General features: G+C 37.8%; 1 protein-coding gene across 3 annotated transcripts in view; it reads left to right on the top strand.

Moving 5' to 3' along the window:
- VPS45 (vacuolar protein sorting 45 homolog) overlaps positions 1-19,202 on the top strand; it is a 68,271-nt gene that overhangs the window by 10,015 nt on the left and 39,054 nt on the right. For all 3 annotated transcript variants that reach the window (XM_055584471.1, XM_055584472.1, XM_055584473.1), the window contains exons 5-13: positions 602-670; positions 792-929; positions 1,368-1,478; positions 4,568-4,702; positions 5,135-5,248; positions 5,648-5,815; positions 17,164-17,322; positions 17,705-17,812; positions 18,859-18,980. In XM_055584471.1, coding sequence (XP_055440446.1) covers positions 602-670; positions 792-929; positions 1,368-1,478; positions 4,568-4,702; positions 5,135-5,248; positions 5,648-5,815; positions 17,164-17,322; positions 17,705-17,812; positions 18,859-18,980 — 1,124 coding nt within the window. The remainder of the gene's footprint in view (positions 1-601; positions 671-791; positions 930-1,367; positions 1,479-4,567; positions 4,703-5,134; positions 5,249-5,647; positions 5,816-17,163; positions 17,323-17,704; positions 17,813-18,858; positions 18,981-19,202) is intronic.

Genomic DNA, 19,202 nt, shown 5'->3' with positions numbered 1-19,202 from the left:
TATTCTACATGCTATGAAATACCTCACATTAGAACATTTCATGTTACCTTTTCCTTCTTAAACCCTTTAGTGTTCTTGAACACATTTAGCACAAATGTTTTAAACACTTTTATCACCTCAGTGAAGAATGTCATCCTCAGGGGAGCAAATAAGCAAGTTTTGGATTTTTATAAGGATGTGCTAGGTGATAAATGAATAAAAAAGAATGACCTATTTTAAATCACATTCTCCCTCATGAGAATACACTGGACAGCAATGTTCTTACTCATCTGAGTGTAACACTGTATATCTTTAGCAGTGTTTTATTTTTACTAATTGAAAAGTCTCCTTAAATATGATATGTATACTTATACAACTTTTGTTTTTTGATTGGGTTTTTTTTTAAGATTTATTTTTGCTTCTATTCTATAATTGTCTTATTAATCCCCTCACACTGACTGTTGTTACTCAATTGTTAATTGATCAATTTTTCTTTTTTATACCTGCATTTCCTCCAACTTGATTATATCACATAGTATTATATCACATATGAAAAATATTATTGCATGATACAGTTAGGAGTTTGTGGAATAACTGACTGATCTTGGTGCTTTGTTTGTAGGAATTTTATGGTGATTACATTGCTGTGAATCCACATTTGTTTTCCCTCAATATTTTGGGTTGCTGCCAGGTATGGAAAGAAGGAAGGCTTTTGTTTGTTTATTTATCAGATGGAAGTTAATTCAGTAAGTAATTGGACTTGTAAGAAAAAATTCAAATATGTTCTATGAATGTATGTTTTTAACAAAAAGGGTCGAAATTGGGATCCAGTCCAACTATCCAGAACAACTCAAGGTCTGACAGCTCTCCTTTTATCTCTGAAGAAATGTCCGATGATTCGTTATCAGCTTTCATCAGAAGCAGCAAAGAGACTTGCAGAATGTGTTAAGGTATGGCATTCTGTATCCCCAGTTCCAAAACATCAAGACCATTCATTTCCTTATCATATTTCCAAAACTAAAGGAATATTTTATCTGAAACCAAGGAGATGATTTGTTAGGTTTATTGGCAAAGAGGTAGGAATTATATTTTAAGACCTAAGGCAACAAATTAGAGCTAAGATTCTTAGGTTTAACTCAGGAAACATTTGCAAGCTACTTAACTTCTTTTGATCCGGTTAAACCACTTGTAAAATAAGAGTTTCAAATCCTAACTCCTTAAACAGAATGCTACTAAAATTTTGTCAAGCTTTTGAATCCTTTTATGGAAGGCCTGTGAAAGTGCAAAAAAACTATTGCAAATGTGGTTTTTATGTATGAATTTTCTATTTATGTCATCTCTATCTGCTACCAATTGGTTGACCAAACGTCTTTCTCTCTTACCCACAGCAAGTGATAACTAAAGAATATGAACTGTTTGAATTCCGGCGGACTGAGGTCCCTCCGCTGCTACTTATTTTAGATCGCTGCGATGATGCCATCACCCCATTGCTAAACCAGGTGCAGAGCCCTTTGTTAGCACAATGGAAGGATGATTTCAAGTGGTGTTCATCAAAATGCAGATGTGGAAATGAACATGGTCCATTTATTTGCCTCCTTATTTTCAGCTATTCTTGTTTTTGCCTTGTATTTCCTAATATTCTGGTATCAGTGTTCTAGCCACAGTCATCTTCAACTCTTGCTTCTGCCTCATCCTTCCTGTCTCTTTCTGCCACCATTCCTAAGTAAGGCAACTTCTAGGTTCTCTGGGATTTCCATGGTGGCTTAGCAGTGAAAAATCTGCCTGCAGTGCAGGAGACAGAGGAGACATGGGTTCAATCCCTGGGTTGGAAAGATTCCTAGAGGAAGGCATGGCAACCCACTCCAGTGTTCTTGCCTGGAGACTCCCATGGACAAAGGAGCCACGGTCACAAAGAGTCATATACAACTGAAGCAACTGACCACGCATGCACGCTAGGTTCCATAGATTCTACTTTTCCAGTGTCTATCTGTTCTTTCCCATTACCTTGGTGTAACTAGTCTCTTACAGCAGTAGTCCCCAGCCTTTTTGCCACCAGGGACAGGTTTCATGGAAGACAGTTTCTCTACAGAAGGGCTCAGAGGGAGGGCAGCCAGAGCAGTGGTCTGGCCTTGTATGGTGGTGTTCAGGTAATGCGATCTGTGGGGAGTAGCAGATGAAGCTTGGCTACACTCGCTCACCCAAGGCTCACCTCCCGCCATGCAGTCTGGTCCCTAACAGGCCAAGGACCAATACCAGTCTGCAGCCCAGGGGTTGGAGACCCCTGTGTTATAGGAATTCTATAGGAATTAGTCATCCTAATATAGTCATTAGGACTATAGGAAATAGTCATCTACTGGATTTCCCACTTTCAAGTGCTTTCCACTATAATGTATCTCACAAATACAATGTTATTAAATTACTTGTACTAAAGCTCACAACTCTTAACCTATTACTCCTGACTTAAAAATCTTACCTGTTTCCCATTTGCCTGCTGAATTAAATACAGATTCCTGAACTTGACCACCATGATCCTTCATAATGTGGGCTCAACCTTATGGAAAACCTGCAGCTCACTACTGTGTAGATACGCCTCATTATTCTCTGCCATCATTTTATTCATGTTGTGACCTCGATCTGAACTCTGGAATGTTTGGAATACATTCTCTTCCCATCTTCACCTCTTAAAATTCTTATTTTTTAAAACCACTTGAAACATCTCCTTGAAGCTTTTACTTTTTTGTCAGATATGATTTTTTTTTCCTTCGAATTACTGTAGAACTTTTTCTCTCATGTCTCATACTGCACTTTCTATGTTGTACCTTTGTTTTCACACTCTCCTAGGTTGTACATCCCTTCAAGGCAGACTATGTCTTACTAATGCTTGTTCTGTGAATTCAAGTGCAATGCCTTACAGTTTGTAGATGCTTTATTAATAGCGACTTTAAATTTGTAGGAATAGGCACAGTCTATATTTCAGTTCCATCTCAGCTTATAATAATGTTAATGCTAGGGGAAATCTGTGGCTGTGGAGTACAACTCCTCTATGATACGACAGCCTTATATTCTTAAAATTCAAAGTAATATAATGACATATTTTATATACTTTTAGTAATAATTAAAGAAATTTGACAGTGTAAAAAAGTAGGAAGAAAAATAATTGCCTTTAATTCTGTTTCCCAAAGAAAAGCAATCATTCATTCATTCAACAAATTTCACTGAGGACCTGTTAGGTACCAGGTACTGTATTAAGTACAGGAGATAAAAGGTTAAAAGATACAGTCTCTGTTCTCAAAGAGTTCATGATCCAATGAAGAGAAAGTAAACAGATCACTTTAATTATGAAGCATGTGCTAATGGCAAAAGCATGCACAGGATGCTGTGTATGGAAGCATAAAACATTTCATTGTACTTATTTTAAATGCTCTAATGAAACTTGTTTTTTCAAGGATTTACTTGGCAAATATTTTAGGAAATAAAGCGCCTTCTTCTATAACGTCTTAAGTTATTATAACAAATCTAGATTATTTATATATGTATACACTTGCTGCTGCTGCTGCTTAGTCGCTTCAGTCGTGTCCAACTGTGCGACCCCAGAGACGGCAGCCCACCAGGCTCCCCCGTCCCTGGGATTCTCCAGGCAAGAACACTGGAGTGGGTTGCCATTTCCTTCTCCAACGCATGAAAGTAAAAAGTGAAAGTAAAGTCACTCAGTCGTGTCTGACTCTTAGCGACCCCATGGACTGCAGCCTACCAGGCTCCTCCGTCCATGGGATTTTCCAGGCAAGAGTACTGGAGTGGGGTGCCATTGCCTTCTCCAATGTATACACTTATACATATATAAATATTTAGTTTTAGACTCTAGGTTTAGGGGGTAATTTGCTGGAAAATACTTAGTTTTTTCTAATGGGCCTATGACTAAAAGTAACCTATTCTCCATAAAAGGTGAGAAGGCAAATTTTGGGGTTTCTCCTTTTCAGTTTTACCAAAAAAGTTCACATTTTGTAAAACTGGAAACCAGTCCTTCTTCACAATGCATATTAAGTAAAAATATAAAATAAAATGGATTCACAGGCAACTTTCTGAATATGCATGTTTTGATCAACCTACAGGGTTTTTTCTGATAATATTAGTGTTCCCAGGATAAATATAGCACTACTCAGATCTGCAAGAACATACTTCTCATGCTGCAGAAAAACCACAGAAGCATACAGGAAATGGTACAGCTTATAACTGCAGTACCAATATAGCCCTATCTGTGAAGCCAAAAATATGCTCTTAATTCACAGGCAAAAATTGGAGCTAATGATAGATCTAATTTGTTTTCTTTCTATCAGGAATATTAATCTGGGTGCCCTTCTTCCAAAAGTGTGAAATCTAAAAGTATTTTGACTTTTGGATGTTTAACCAATTAAAATGAGAATCTTAATGCTTAGTATAGCACAAAATATTAATAAAATTTGAGCTGAATAGAGAACCTCCATGTAAAAAAGACCAGTTTGCTAAGAATATTATCAGTTTTTGTTTTCCTGCCAATTAATATTTCCACATTTTTGTCAGTTACCAGTTTTTTTTGTCATTCTTTATTTAGTGGACATACCAGGCCATGGTCCATGAACTACTGGGTATAAACAACAATCGGATTGATCTTTCCAGAGTGCCAGGAATCAGTAAAGATTTGAGAGAGGTGGTCCTATCTGCTGAAAATGATGAGTTCTATGCTAACGTAAGTGGTTTAGAGTTCTTTTTAATTGTTTCCATGTGAGGTTAATCCTGATTTGTTAGAATGGGAGCAGCTGTGGGATTTTGTGTGGAAGGATACGAGAGGCATCCTATAGATAAACTGCATCTCAAGGGAAGACAGAAGACTTCTTTTCTAACCCTTTAACAATACTTTTTTCTTAGTAATCATGTACGTAGTTTTGTACTTTAAAAATCAGAACCCAATTTATTTACTGCCCTCCTGTCCGTAGCTCTTTGTGAGATTAGTAGTGGTATTCATCACCAGTGTCCTGGCCGATATCCAGATTTGGTAATTACAATGAAATTTTCTTGCCCTTCAGTTCTAACTGTATTCATTGTTCTTTTTCACTCCTTTTAAATTGTCTGAAAGTCAGCCTAGTGGATAGAACTGTATGTGCAACTTCCTTTTTCACAGAATATGTACCTGAACTTTGCTGAGATTGGCAGCAACATAAAGAATCTCATGGAAGACTTTCAGAAGAAGAAACCAAAAGAACAGCAAAAACTAGAATCAATAGCAGACATGAAGGTAAATTGAACATGTACATGGATGACTAACATGCAAGACTTTGGAACTATTCATGTAAGCAACATTTCTGGAATATTCTGGGTCTGATTTCTGCCTTGATTCCTTGTGTTTGATTCAAGATTATTTTCTGTTTCTCTTTAGGAAACAATATAGTAAAAACTTCATAGTAAGCCATGAACTTCTTTCCATTCCTCAGTCATATTTGAACTATTTAATGACTCAGTCTACTGACATATACCAGTCCTTCTCTTCTTATGCATAATAAAATGCTGTGTGATTGAAAGTTTTAGACGCCTTAGTCTGCGCAGAAGAATAATCCCTTCCTTTTTTTTCTCTTCTTCATACATGCCTGTCCTCAAGAAATAACAGAACCCCCAATTGATATTTTTCTCATGGCAGGCCTTTGTTGAGAATTACCCACAGTTCAAGAAGATGTCTGGGACTGTGTCAAAGCATGTGACAGTGGTTGGAGAACTATCTCGGTTGGTCAGTGAGCGGAATCTGCTGGAGGTTTCAGAGGTTGAACAAGAACTGGCCTGTCAAAACGACCATTCTAGTGCTCTCCAGGTATCTGTTCAGTCCAATTTGATGAGCACCTACTGTAGTAAGCCACTGTGGCAAGCAGAGCAGGTGATACGAAGGCAAGTAATCCTTCTTAACCAACATGGAATTTACAGTCTAACCAGGAGTTGAGACAGGAACACAAATTAGGATTATTTAAGATAGATGGGCTTCCCTGGTGGCTCAGATGGTAAAGAATCTGTCTGCACTGCAGGAGACCCAGGTTCTGTCATTGGATGGGGAAGATATCCCTTGGAGAAGGAAATGGCAACCTACTCCACTATTCTTGCCTGAAGAATCCGTGGACAGAGGAATCTGGTGGGTTACAGTCCATGAGGTTCCAAAGAGGTGGACACGACTGAGTGACTAACACACACACAAGATAGATGATAAGAGGCACAGGAGAAGAAAAAATGTGCACTCCCTAAGGGTTCAGGCGATTAACTGAGTGTTTAGGAGGGCAACCCAGTCAACTAGAAAGAATGCTAGACTAAAATCAGAAGATCTAAATTATAGTGTTTGATTTGCCACTGCTGGCTTTGGGACCTGGAGCTGTTGGCTTAATTTCTTAGCCATTTTCCTTATTTGTCAAATAGGTATAATGATATATATCTCACAGGATTGTTAGGAAGATTTAAAGATACAGTATCTATTAAAATGCTGGCATCACTGACTTGATGGACATGAGTTTGAGCAAGCTCCGGGAGTTAGTGATGGACAAGGAAGCCTGGCGTGCTGCAGTCCATAGGGTCGCAAAGAGTTGGACACGACTGAGCAACTGAACTGAAATTTATACTATTGAGCATCTGCTTTTTATTCCACAAACATGTGAATGCCTGCTCCACGTACAATGAGTATCTAGAGGAACAAAAATAAATAAAATGCCATCTTTTTCCTCAAAGAGTTCACATATTAGTAAGGGAGAAAGAAATGTAAACCAGGAGTTATAATGTATGCAATAAGTGCTATACTGGAGGTATTACAAAGGGATATGGAAATACAGAGGAAGGACGGCTATTTTCTGTAAGGATGTGGCTTCTTAGAGCTTCTTAGAGACGATGATATTACTTTTCAAGAAAAGAAATTCTCGGCAGAGAGAATGCAGACATGGAGATGTTAAGAAAAAAAAAGCCAAGGGAACAGAGACTAACTCAATGTAGCTAGTGCTGGATACAAGATAAGGGATGGTCTTAGATAAGCCAGAAGGACAGATTGAGTCCTGGTTATGGCCATTGAAAGGAGATAGGGCTTTAATCTTAAAATGACAGGAGCTATCAGAGGATTTTAGCAGAAAAGTAACATAATCAGACAATTAGGCAGCATTTTCAGTTAATATTTAAGTCAGAGTTGTGGTACTGACTATAGTAAGATTTGAGGTTATTAGGGACAGTTTCTTAGAGAAGGTGATATTTAGATGGACTGTAAATAATGAATAGAATCTGGAGGAGGATTTCAGCAAAGCAAAGATGCAGAGGTATGCAAAAAAATAATAAACAGCATGACCTGTTGAGAGTGGGTGTGGAAGAGAAATAGGAGATAAAATTGAATTGGTAAACAGGAGCTAGTTTATGAAGACGCTTGTCAGAGGAATTTGTATTTGCTGAGATAGGCAAAGAAATCCAGCATAGAGTCTTATATAGAAGTTGATATGATGAAAGTAGTATTTTAGGAAATTTAATCTAATAAGGATGCTTTGGAGGTGAAAAAATTAAAACCAGGGAGGCTAAAAAACTCTTCATAGTAGTAAAAATGTACAGAAGGACAAATATGAAAGACAATATCAAAGGGAGAAAATAATTTAGAGACAGATTGGCTATAAGGATAACGAGAGAACAAATGAGAGATAATTCCAAAGTTCCTGAGACATGACAAAATGTGGTATCACCGACAGTAAGTAACTTGGGAATGAGAGTCCTTTGGGAAATGGCTGTTTCTAAGCCATTTATTATAAGAAGCACATTTCCTTACTAATAGGACCCTATATTCTAAATCCTAGTCTCTTTCTCTCCTGCAATTTTTCTTTGTAAAATAAAGCCAGCATGGTATAATGGAAGCAACACAGGGTTTGCAGCCAGACTGTCGTGGCTTATATCCTGTCTCTATGTATCAACATTTCTTTGGGAAAATTACCTATTTTGCCCACGCCTATCATAAAGTTTGATAATGATTTCAAACTTTTAGGTTGTTATCAGGATTCAGATGTAAAGTGCTTCCCATATGATAGGTGCTTTGTAAAAGTTAGTTTCTTTCCTCTTAGCATAATTTTTGGTTTTGTTTTGTTTTTGGCTGGCTTGGGCTTCCCTGGTAGCTCAGATGGTAAAGAATACACCTGCAATGCGGGAGACCTTAGTTCAGTCCCTGGGTTAGGAAAATCCCCTGGAGGTGGGCATGGCAACCCACTCCAATATTCTTGCCTGGAGAATTCCGTGGACAGAGGAGCCTGGCAGGCTGCAGTCCATGGGGTCGCAAAGAGTCGGATACAACTGAGCGACTAAGCACAGCCACAGCCTTGGGTCATAGTTGTGGCACTCGGGATCCTTCCTTGGTGCGGGGCTCTCTAGTTGTGGCACATGGGCTTAGTTGCTCCACAGTGTGTGGGATCTTAGTTCCCCAACAAGGAATCTAGCTGGCATCCCCTGCATTGGCAGGCAGATTCTTAACCATTGAACCACCAGGGAAGTCCTTAAGCGTAGTTTTTTAAAGATATGATACAATTGAAAGAAACAAATTCACCCACCTATGGTTGCTTTAGTTATATACTGTGATTTATAGTTGCTGATTTTTACTTTTTAAAAATCTTTATCAAGATTTCCTCTTGGTAAACATTATTTTTAAAATCATAAAGATGCTATTTGCTTTATATTTATATTTATGAAAAGTACTTCTGTCAGCAGTTCTAATTTTATCTCTGTATTCTTAAATCTTCTCAAAGAACTTTTAGGGTGACTATTATTTTTAGTTGTATTAAATTCTAATTAGTTTTTAATCAATATTTGTTGAAATATAGTTGATTTACATTGTTGTGTTAATTTCTGCTGTATAGGAAAGTGATTTCGGTTTTATATATATATACTTTTTTATATTCTTTTCCATTATGGTTCATCGTAAGTTTTAATTCTTAAATAGATAATATAAGTATTCGATGAAAGAGATAAATAGTACAAACTGAATCTGTTAGTAGTTTCACTTGCATCCTTACTGTTATTCTGTGCATGTGCAAGCCTGTGTGAGTGTGTGTATTTCCTTCTCTCTCTTTTTTAAAATTCAGATGATACCATATCGTACACATAGTTCTGCATTTTGCTTTTTCACTTACTTTGTGTCTCAGAGACTGTTCCAGACTAGAACCTAAACACTCATTCTATCAAATCACTAAATAGTATTCCTTTGTAAGATACCTCATAATCTATTTAACTTCACTAACTTTCTTTAAACAACACTGCTAATAACAATTTAGAGTTGGTCTGTGGGCCTAATTGAAATATTCCTATGGAAAACTTTTTATTTTTCTCAATAAAATGAATTTTGTTCCCTTATGAAATAAAAACAGAATTGTGTCCTGTAACTAAATTTAAATTTCCTTATGTTTCTTTATCATTTTAGCTTTCCCTTTAAAACAATAGAACCAAACTTAATCACTAGCCAATTTTAGTATCTTTATTTGTATCTCACCATATGGAAAGCATTTAGAAATGGCTACTATAATTCCTTTGCTTGAAATCTTATTTTTTGTTCATTTTAAAAGAAAAATTGACACTTTAAAATATGAATTCCATTTGTGATCCACTTTGCCAGTACAGCATGCAGGGTTCCCCAACCAGGGATCAAACCCGTGCCCTTTGCATTGAGAGCCTAGAGTCTCAACCATTGGACTGCCAAGAAATCCCTATATTTAAAAAAATTATCTTTTGAAGATTTTCTTGCCCATGGTATTAGGGTTTTACAGTGAGCAGTTGATTTCGACTCCACCACCATAAAGGATTTCTTTGGCAACATGATGTAAATAGTCAATAAAGAGAACTTTTGTTTAATAATGAGTAGATGCCAGCGGCTTGACCCCTAGATGGGATACAGCATTCCTTGGCTTGACCTTAGATGATAATAACGTCATGAAGCAATGAATTGATTTTTGAGTAGAGACGAGGTTTGCTTTATTGAATAATGACCGTATGATGCTGAGGGAAGAAAAGCTCATATATTGCTAAAAATTAACCTAAAAATTGCTGCCACTTCTAACGAGTTATCCAGTTTGATTCAGAAGAATTTCACTAGAACCAAACTGCAGTGTACTGTCATTGAAACATATGCATAGCCTTGGAAAAGACTGTTTAGTAAGGAAGATTTTTTTCATACCATAAAGGAAAAATCTTCAGAAAATAAATAATTGCCCTCCCCACTCTGCATGGTTGTGTTGACATATCACAACTTTTCATTTGAAAGAAGAATCTAGTCTATATTCTTCTTTCCTGACCTTGGGTTCAGTTCAGTTCAGTTTAGTCGCTCAGTCGTGTCTGACTCTTTGTGACCTCATGAATCGCAGCATGCCAGGCCTCCCTATCCGTCACCAACTCCCAGAGTTTACCCAAACTCATGTCCATCAAGTCGGTGATGTCATCCAGCCATCTCATCCTCTGTCGTCCCCTTCTCCTCCTGCCCCCAATCCCTCCCAGCATTGGGGTCTTTTCCAATGAGTCAACTCTTTGCATGAGGTGGCCAAAGTATTGGAGTTTCAGCTTCAGCATCAGTCCTTCCAATGAACACCCAGGACTGATCTCCTTCAGAATGGACTGGTTGGATCTCCTTGCAGTCCAAGGGACTCTCAAGAGTCTTCTCCAACACCACAATTCAAAAGCATCAATTCTTTGGCACTCAGCCTTCTTCACAGTCCAACTCTCACATCCATGCATGACCACTGGAAAAACCATAGCCTTAACTAGATGGACCTTTGTTGGCAAAGTAATGTCTCTGCTTTTTAATATGCTGTCTAGGTTGGTCATAACTTTCCTTCCAAGGAGTAAGTGTCTTTTAATTTCATGGCTGCAGTCACCATCTGCAGTGATTTTGGAGCCCAGAAAAATAAAGTCTGACACTGTTTCCACTGTTTCCCCATCTATTTCCCATGAAGTGATGGGACCAGATGCCATGATCTTCGTTTTCTGAATGTTGAGCTTTAACCCAACTTTTCCACTCTCCTCTTTCACTTTCATCAAGAGGCTTTTAATTCCTCTTCACTTTCTGCCATAAGGGTGGTGTCATCTGCATATCTGAGGTTATTGATATTTCTCCCGGCAATCTTGATTCCAGCTTGTGCTTCTTCCAGCCCAGCGTTTCTCATGATGTATTCTGCATATAAGTTAAATAAACAGGGTGACAATATACAGCCTTGACGTACTCCTTTTCCTATTTGGAACCAGTCTGTTGTTCCATGTCCAGTTCTAACTGTTGCTTCTTGACCTGCATATAGGTTTCTCAAGAGGCAGGTCAGGTGGTCTGGTATTCCCATCTCTTTCAGAATTTTCCACAGTTTATTGTGATCCATACAGTCAAAGGCTTTGGCATAGTCAATAAAGCAGAAATAGATGTTTTTCTGGAACTCTCTTGCTTTTTCCATGATCCAGTGGATGTTGGCAATTTGATCTCTGGTTCCTCTGCCTTTTCTAAAACCAGCTTGAACATCTGGAAGTTCACGGTTCACATATTGCTGAAGCCTGGCTTGGAGAATTTTGAGCATTACTTTACTAGCGTGTGAGATGAGTGCAATTGTGCAGTAGTTTGAGCATTCTTTGGCATTGCCTTTCTTTGGGATTGGAATGAAAACTGACCTTTTCCAGTCCTGTGGCCACTGCTGAGGTTTTCAAATTTGCTGGCATATTGAGTGCAGCACTTTCACAGCATCATCATTTAGGATTTGAAATAGCTCAACTGGAATTCTACCTCCACTAGCTTTGTTCGTAGTGATGCTTTCTAAGGCCCACTTGACTTCACATTCCAGGATGTCTGGCTCTAGGTGAGTGATCACACCATTGTGATTATCTTGGTCATGAAGATCTTTTTTGTACAGTTCTTCTGTGTGTTCTTGCCACCTCTTCTTAATATCTTCTGCTTCTGTTAGGTCCATACCATTTCTGTCTTTTATCAAGCCCATCTATGCATGAAATGTTCCCTTGGTATCTCTAATTTTCTTTAAGAGGTCTCTAGTCTTTCCCATTCTGTTGTTTTCCTCTATTTCTTTGACCTTGGGTAAAAGATCTCAAATCATGCCATTAATAACACATAGGACAATAAATATTTGTCAGAGAAATGAAGGTAAAGAGTTCTATTTGAAGCAGTGTAGAATAGAAGAGCGACTGTAAGGGCCTGGATCTTTGATGTCTTGGGTTTAAAAATGATTCTTAGCCACTCCAGTCTTAGTCTTTTTGTCTGTAAAATGGGGGGAAATATCAGTACTTAGCTCAAAGATTTTTGTGAGGATCCAGTGAGCTAGTACATATAAAACACTTAATATGATACCTGGTGCTTATAACATTCAATGAATGTTAACTATCACTGTTTTCAGTATTATTATTTTATGGTGCATTCTCTTTTTTATGGCATCCAGGATATGTTTTTTAATTCACTCATGATCTTGGAACTCTCTCTGATTTTAGAAAAGCTTTTTTGCTTCTCATTAGAATTGTAAGAAAATTGTTTGGGACACAAAAAATTGAGGTGACAATTTTACTTTGACCAACTAAGATTAAAAATGATCCTGTCTCTCTAAACCATCATTTAACTAATGTTTCAGAAACAGTGTTGACCAGCAGAAGACCTACAAGAAAGCTAAATTTGACTAGTCATTAAGTAAAAGAAACCTGATGTATTTTCCAGTTAGTGGAACTGGAACTGGATCTCGCCTATTTTGTGTCATTTTTTTCTAGATAAGCTCTCCATAACTGTTCTCTCAGACTGTTAGATTAGACTCATTTTTAAAATCATATCAGCATGCTGAAGACTTCTGCCACTTTCATCTTGCTATTCTAATCTGTTGGCTTATAATGCTATTCATTGAGTGTTTTACTACAGTACTGTGATAGTTGATAACAGGGTACAGAGCTTGTTCTTTAGGTTAAATTAAAGCCAAAAAAAAAAAAGAGAGAGAGAGAGAATTATCTTTAGTTGCAGACTTCAACTGTATTGTACATTAGTTTAAAATATAGGTTGTCATTGTCATCTTTTAGTCACTAAGTCATGTCCAAGTCTTTTGCGACCCCATGGACTGCAGCCCACCAGGCTCCTCTGTCCATGGGATTTCTCAGGCAAGAATACTGGAGCCGGTTTCCCATTTCCTTCTCCATAAAATATAGGTATGTCAATACAAATGTTTTTTTCTTGTGCTGCTTTAGCATAGTTTTGGTAGAAGAAAACAGAAAAGTAGTCAGCCCAAGATAACAGAAGAATCTCTAAATATCAGAATTGTTTTTTAGTTAATGTCTTTTTGAATGAATGTTAGCTCCATTTTGAAACTTGACCTTCACAGATAGTGTTTTTGCGTTTCTATTCCTATTCCTTCATTGGGCCTATAGTAATGTTAGAATCCAGTGGAACATTTTTGAATCCCATCTTCCTCAGTGGACAGTAGTTTTCCATTTCACTCTTTAGTCAGCTGTTGTTATTATGTAACAGTATACTTTTCTCTTTTGATTATCTCAAGGTTATGGGAAATTTAATAAGAAAAAAGATACCAAAAAGTCATTATATAATTCAGCCATATTTTTAACATATAAATACCTCCATGAAGCACATACCTCCTATGTAATTAAAGGCTCTCAGATTCTTTTTCTCCTCTTCCTTGGTTAAAACCCTGGAATCTCTGTATAATGTATGTCACTATCAGTCAAGTTGAGTCAAGTAGCCATGAGGGAAAATAGTTCAAAATTAAGTCAAAGGATAATGTGGCATCCAGGCAGACAAAAAGGCCCTGCTTCTTCGAGGACTTATATAACTGAGAAAGAAGAAAGAATTCAGCTTGTACCTACATGTGTCTTTTCATGAGGAACTAGGTGAGTTTAACTGGAACACTGACCTGAGCCATGGGTTGGGTCCTCAGGGCTCAAGAGAAAGCAGAGTAGTCTTGGACCAGATCTGGGCTATCAGATCACAAGGCTGCTCATCGAGGAAAAGCTAAGAGTCAAGCCACAGACTCTAAAAACCAGTACCACATTTCAAGGAATACAAGTGGATTTATTAATGAGAAACAGAGCCAGGAGTCAAGATTGAAGGAAAGGTAATTAGAAAGGGAGCAAATAGGAAGGGTATAAACTAATTGCTGCAAATAGTCTTTGTCACCATTCTGGTTTTTGTGGGTTTATAGTTACTTGAGTATCTCAGGTTTGCTTAGATGTACAAAGACAGGTCGGGCTTCCCTGGTGCCTGCGAATTCAGGAGGCACGGGTTCCATCCTTGGCTTGGGAAGATCCCCAGGAGAAGGAAATGGCAACCCACTCCAGTATTCTTTCCTGGGAAATCCCATGGACAGAGGACCTTGGAGGGCTGCAGTCCATAGAGGGTTACAAGAGTTGGACATGACTTAGCGACTAAACAACAAAGACAGATCAGTCAGAAATTGAGTAGATTTAAGGTAAGACTACAAGGGCAGAAAGTGAAACATTGCGCTTATAAGAAAAGCAACAACAGAGATCTCAGATGGATGTTTTATGCCAAGTGACTGAGATACTTCTGAAATGGTGTATTTTTACTTGATAAGGAATTTGTATCCTGAAATTTCTCCATATTATAATAGAAATTAGTAAAATATGTGAACAGGCTATTCTAAACAGCCTATATTTAGTCACTGCTGTCTGAAAAAGTTACCACAAAAGGGAAAAGAAGTAAGGAAAGTTTTGTGATAGCAGGGTTTAAATCTGTAGAAGAGAAATTTCTTCCTTTTTGATCCTGTAAGGATGATGGTAGTGAAATGTTCACCCAGAAAAGCAACAGTAGAAATCCTACTGAGAGAACTTTCTACTTGAAAGCTACCTAGGAGGCTCTGCATTTCATCATCGTCCCTCTTTTTAGTGTGAATAGTTGAGTTGTTAGACATTAGACATTGTTGTCGTGAAGTACTAAAAAGATAATGTATTTAAAAACATCTTGTAAGTTGCAGAGTACTATACAGATGTTAGTGGTTATGTCCTCAGAATCCAGTGCCCTCCAAAGACTCTTACTAGTCTTTCAACTCATTTCTTTCTCTGATTTCCATATCCCTATTAATACTATCTCTTTCAGCCTCTCAAACTAATTCCAAAGCTTAGTTTTTAAGGCCTTTTGTAGAAACGAAGTTTTTTATGATTCCTCAGTAACTAGACGAACGTCTCTTTACTTTGTGTTCCCTTTCCCCCATTGCACTGATTTTCAGTTTTTGGTTTTTTCATACATATGTTTCTGTTATAATACCACATATGTGTTCCTGAAAAAACTTCACATTCTGCAAAATCATGGACTAAAAATAAACAAGGGTTATGGGAAAATAGGGTTATAAGCAGATCACTTAAAATTTATATAACTAAAAAAAGAAAGAAAAATCTATATAACTTTGTAATCAGAGCCTTAATAAAATAATAATCCTAATTAAAATGCTAGCACAGTTAAATTTCCACTGGCATTTGGACCTGGAGAAGGAAATGAGAACCCACTCCAGTTTTTCTTGCCTGGAGAACTCCATGGACAGAGGAGCCTGGTGGGCTACAGTCCGTGGGGTCGCAAAGAGTTGGACATGACAGCAACTAACGCTTGCACCTAGAAATGCACTCAGACCATCCTTTGTGGTTTTACTCTTGTGGCTCATGTCTTTTTCTTCAGCAAATAAGGCCTCAAAAATATCTGCTTCTCATAGAGACTTGTGTCATCAAAATTAAAAGTACAATATGAAGATATCAGTCAGTTTTGGGTTGTTTTGTTTTTCTTTTTGACACAGATAAACATCTTTGCATTCTTTTCATTCTCGTTTTCCCCTTCCCTGTGTAGCTTAACATTGTGGAAAGTGCAGCAGTTCTTAAAGCTGCAAAGCCAGTTACTTCTTAAAAAAACACTACTTTCCGTTGAATTTTCATCTTTTTCCTTAACATATTGGTGAAGCATGTTCTTTAAAGAGGAAACTTGTCCCTGATCTTTTCTAAATATTAACTTGCTGAAAAATTACATACAAACCAATATGCCTTCTGTGTTATTCCCATGTTTACCATCTCATAGAGCTAAAGCACATTAAGAAATGTATTTTATAGAAGAATGAGCTATACTGTTTTATCCTCATTGTCTGTGAACTCACTGAGGACAGAAAGTGTCTCTAACTTATCTCTGTATCACCTCCAGTGCCTGACATAGTACCTTGTGCTTAAGAGAGTGATCAAAAGTATTTGTTGGCTCTAATTAATGTGTTCTACTGCATAATAAATATAAATCTATACTGTAGGGAAGTCTCCTTATGGGAGAATTGATAAAACCTAAACATAATTTTGTCTGCTTTCCTTTGCTGTCAGTACCTGCCCTCTTAAGATCATAAGTGTTCATTTACAGATTACATGCTGTCACATATTCATATCTCTGTGAACCATGTTGAGACATATTGTTACATATGATGCTTCTTGGAGATTAAGCCCGTTCTCCTATGTAAAATTCTACCAATGTGTCTTCGTTTCACTGGTCAGTCACTAACACTGAAAGAAGGCAGTAGAGTTTTACAAGTCAACTAGTAAGTTCTCTTGTGTGCTATATTGACTGAAGCAGTAGAACTAGTGGTGGGAATAATATGTATTCCTTATTTTGGCAAGGAAATTGTAATCTCTCCCACATAAGACCCTGAACTATCTCAGTCAAAGGAAAGAAAAGAGGAAATAACCATGGTTAAATTCATATTTGTCTTAAGCAGTTACAATGAGAATTTATGTCCTTATTTAATTCTTATCTTAGGCAAAAGGCATCTAATTTTCTGTAGTTGAAACAGTTGCTAAATCTATGACCTGTACATTGCCTTAGTAGTGATCTTGTGTGCTCAGTCACTTCAGCCATGTCCAGCTCTTTGCAACCCTATGGACTGTAGCCCGACAGGCTCCTCTGTCCATGGGATTCTCCAGGCAAGAATACTAGAATGCCCTGCCCTTCTCCAGGGGATCTTCCCAACCCAGGGATCGAACCTGTATCTCCTGTGTCTCCTGCTTTGCAGGCAGATTCTTTACCCACTGAGCCACCTGGGAAGCCCAGTGATCTTAGTCATGATATCTTAGTCAGATGTATCACTACCATTCAGTAATTCTTAGAACTAAGATATTATACATCACCCAAGTGAAGGGAGGATAAATAACAGTTCTCTGTTTTTTCAGAACGTAAAGAGGCTCCTACAGAACCCCAGAGTGACAGAGTTTGATGCTGCCCGCCTGGTGATGCTTTATGCGCTACATTACGAGCGACACAGCAGCAATAGCCTGCCAGGATTAATGATGGACCTTAGGAATAAAGGTGTTTCTGAGAAGTATCGAAAGGTAACCAGATTTATATATGAATCCCACCAAACAGGAACCAACTCTATTGTTACAGCCTTTTAGTTCTGACAGATGATGAGTCATACTGTTTTTATGGGCTTCCCTGGTAGCTGGGTTGGTAAAGAATCCACCTGCAATGCAGGCGACCCTGGTTCGATTCCTGGGTCAGAAAGATCCACTGAAGAAGGGACAGGCTACCCACTTCTTGGGCTTCCCTTGTGGCTCAGCTGGTAAAGAATCCACCTGCAATGCAGGAGGCTGGGTTCGATCCTAATTCTGTCCTCTCATGTCTTCATTTCCGTAATAAAGTTATTTTCTTCCTGTTCCCCAAGCAGTAAGAAGTTGTTTCTCTCTCTCTTTTTTCTTTTTTTTTAAAACAAAGCTTGTGTCTGCAGTAATTGAATATGGTGGTAAACGGGTCAGAGGAAGTGACCTCTTCAGCCCCAAAGATGCTGTGGCTATTACCAAGCAGTTCCTCAAAGGATTAAAGGTATATTGCTGTGCTTTCCTAAATAAGAAACAGTTGAAGCCCCTGACCCTGAGAGTGAATGAATGTGATCTTCCAAGTAACTTCAGGATTGCCGCTGATTTAGTACTATGTCAGTTAAGTGAGAGACTTCCCAGGTGGCGCTAGTGGTAAGGAACCCGCCTGCCAATGCAGGAGACACAGGAGATACAGGTTTGATCCCTAGGTTGGGAAGATCCTGTGGAGGAGGGCATGGCAATCCACTCCAGTACTGTTGGCTGGAGAATTCCATGGCAGAGGAGCCTGGCAGGTTACAGTCCATGGGGTCGCAAAGAGTCGGACACGACTGAAGCGACATAGCATGTGTGCATGCAGTTAAATGAAATTAAAGCAAACGGTCTCTTGAAAGCTTTTTCTTTAAATACTTTTTTTTTTTTTAAATACTTTCTGTATTGGAACAGCATCAGCATTGGCCCAAACAGCTAATAAAAGAATAGTAAGATATTTCCAGGAAATACCCAAGAATAAAAAGGCAGCCAGTTCTGTTAGTCATAACTATTTTACTCCATTTGTTTATAATTTAAGGTTTGTCAGGTAGTTTTTCCTGTGACAGAAATTAAAGATGAAGCAAGCAATTATAAATCTTTTAAAACTACCTATTTTCTTAATATGGTCAAAAGTTAGTTGTAATCTGCTAGCCTTTATGTTTCCCGAAATTTTTTCATTTTCCTGAGTGTTTCTAGTCTCTTTTGCTATATAGTCCTTTTCTTTTTTTTACCTGCCATATAATATTTTCTCAAAAAAATGAATCAGTGAAGAGATGATAAGGAATTTAAGCAGTTGTATTTTAAAAATTCTTTTATAATAGCTAGCCTTAAATTACAGAGTATTTTCATAAGATTGGAACATTTCTATTGATAAAAATAATAACTAAAATTCTCCTAAAATTCCTGGTTGACTCTTACCCCTTGAAATCGCTATTGCATGTCCTTTTCTGATATGAGTATCATTAACAGTTACATTGCACGTTTCAAAAAAAATGACATAAGAACCATTTCCCCCTGTCTTAGGGAGTAGAAAATGTATATACTCAGCATCAACCTTTCTTACATGAGACCCTGGACCATCTCATCAAAGGAAAGCTTAAAGAAAACCTGTATCCTTATCTAGGCCCCAGCACACTCAGAGACAGGTAAGAGAACAAAGATATTAATGATAAAAATCAGAAATACTAAGAAAATAGGAAATTTAGGGTACTATAAGAGACTACAACTAAGATTCTGTCATTCTACTCTTCCTTTCCCAGTTGTTTCAGTTCTCAGGTTCTTCTGGTTTTACATGTGTCAAAGTTAGATTTAAATTCCTCTATCAAGCCTGAGTATTATTTCTTTTGGAATACAGAAACAAATGTTTT

This window comes from Bubalus kerabau, chromosome 6, assembly GCF_029407905.1.
Source record: "Bubalus kerabau isolate K-KA32 ecotype Philippines breed swamp buffalo chromosome 6, PCC_UOA_SB_1v2, whole genome shotgun sequence".
NCBI classification, from domain to species: Eukaryota; Metazoa; Chordata; class Mammalia; order Artiodactyla; family Bovidae; genus Bubalus; species Bubalus kerabau.
Note: the sequence above shows the minus strand (reverse complement) of the source record. Positions and strands in the feature narration are given on the sequence as shown.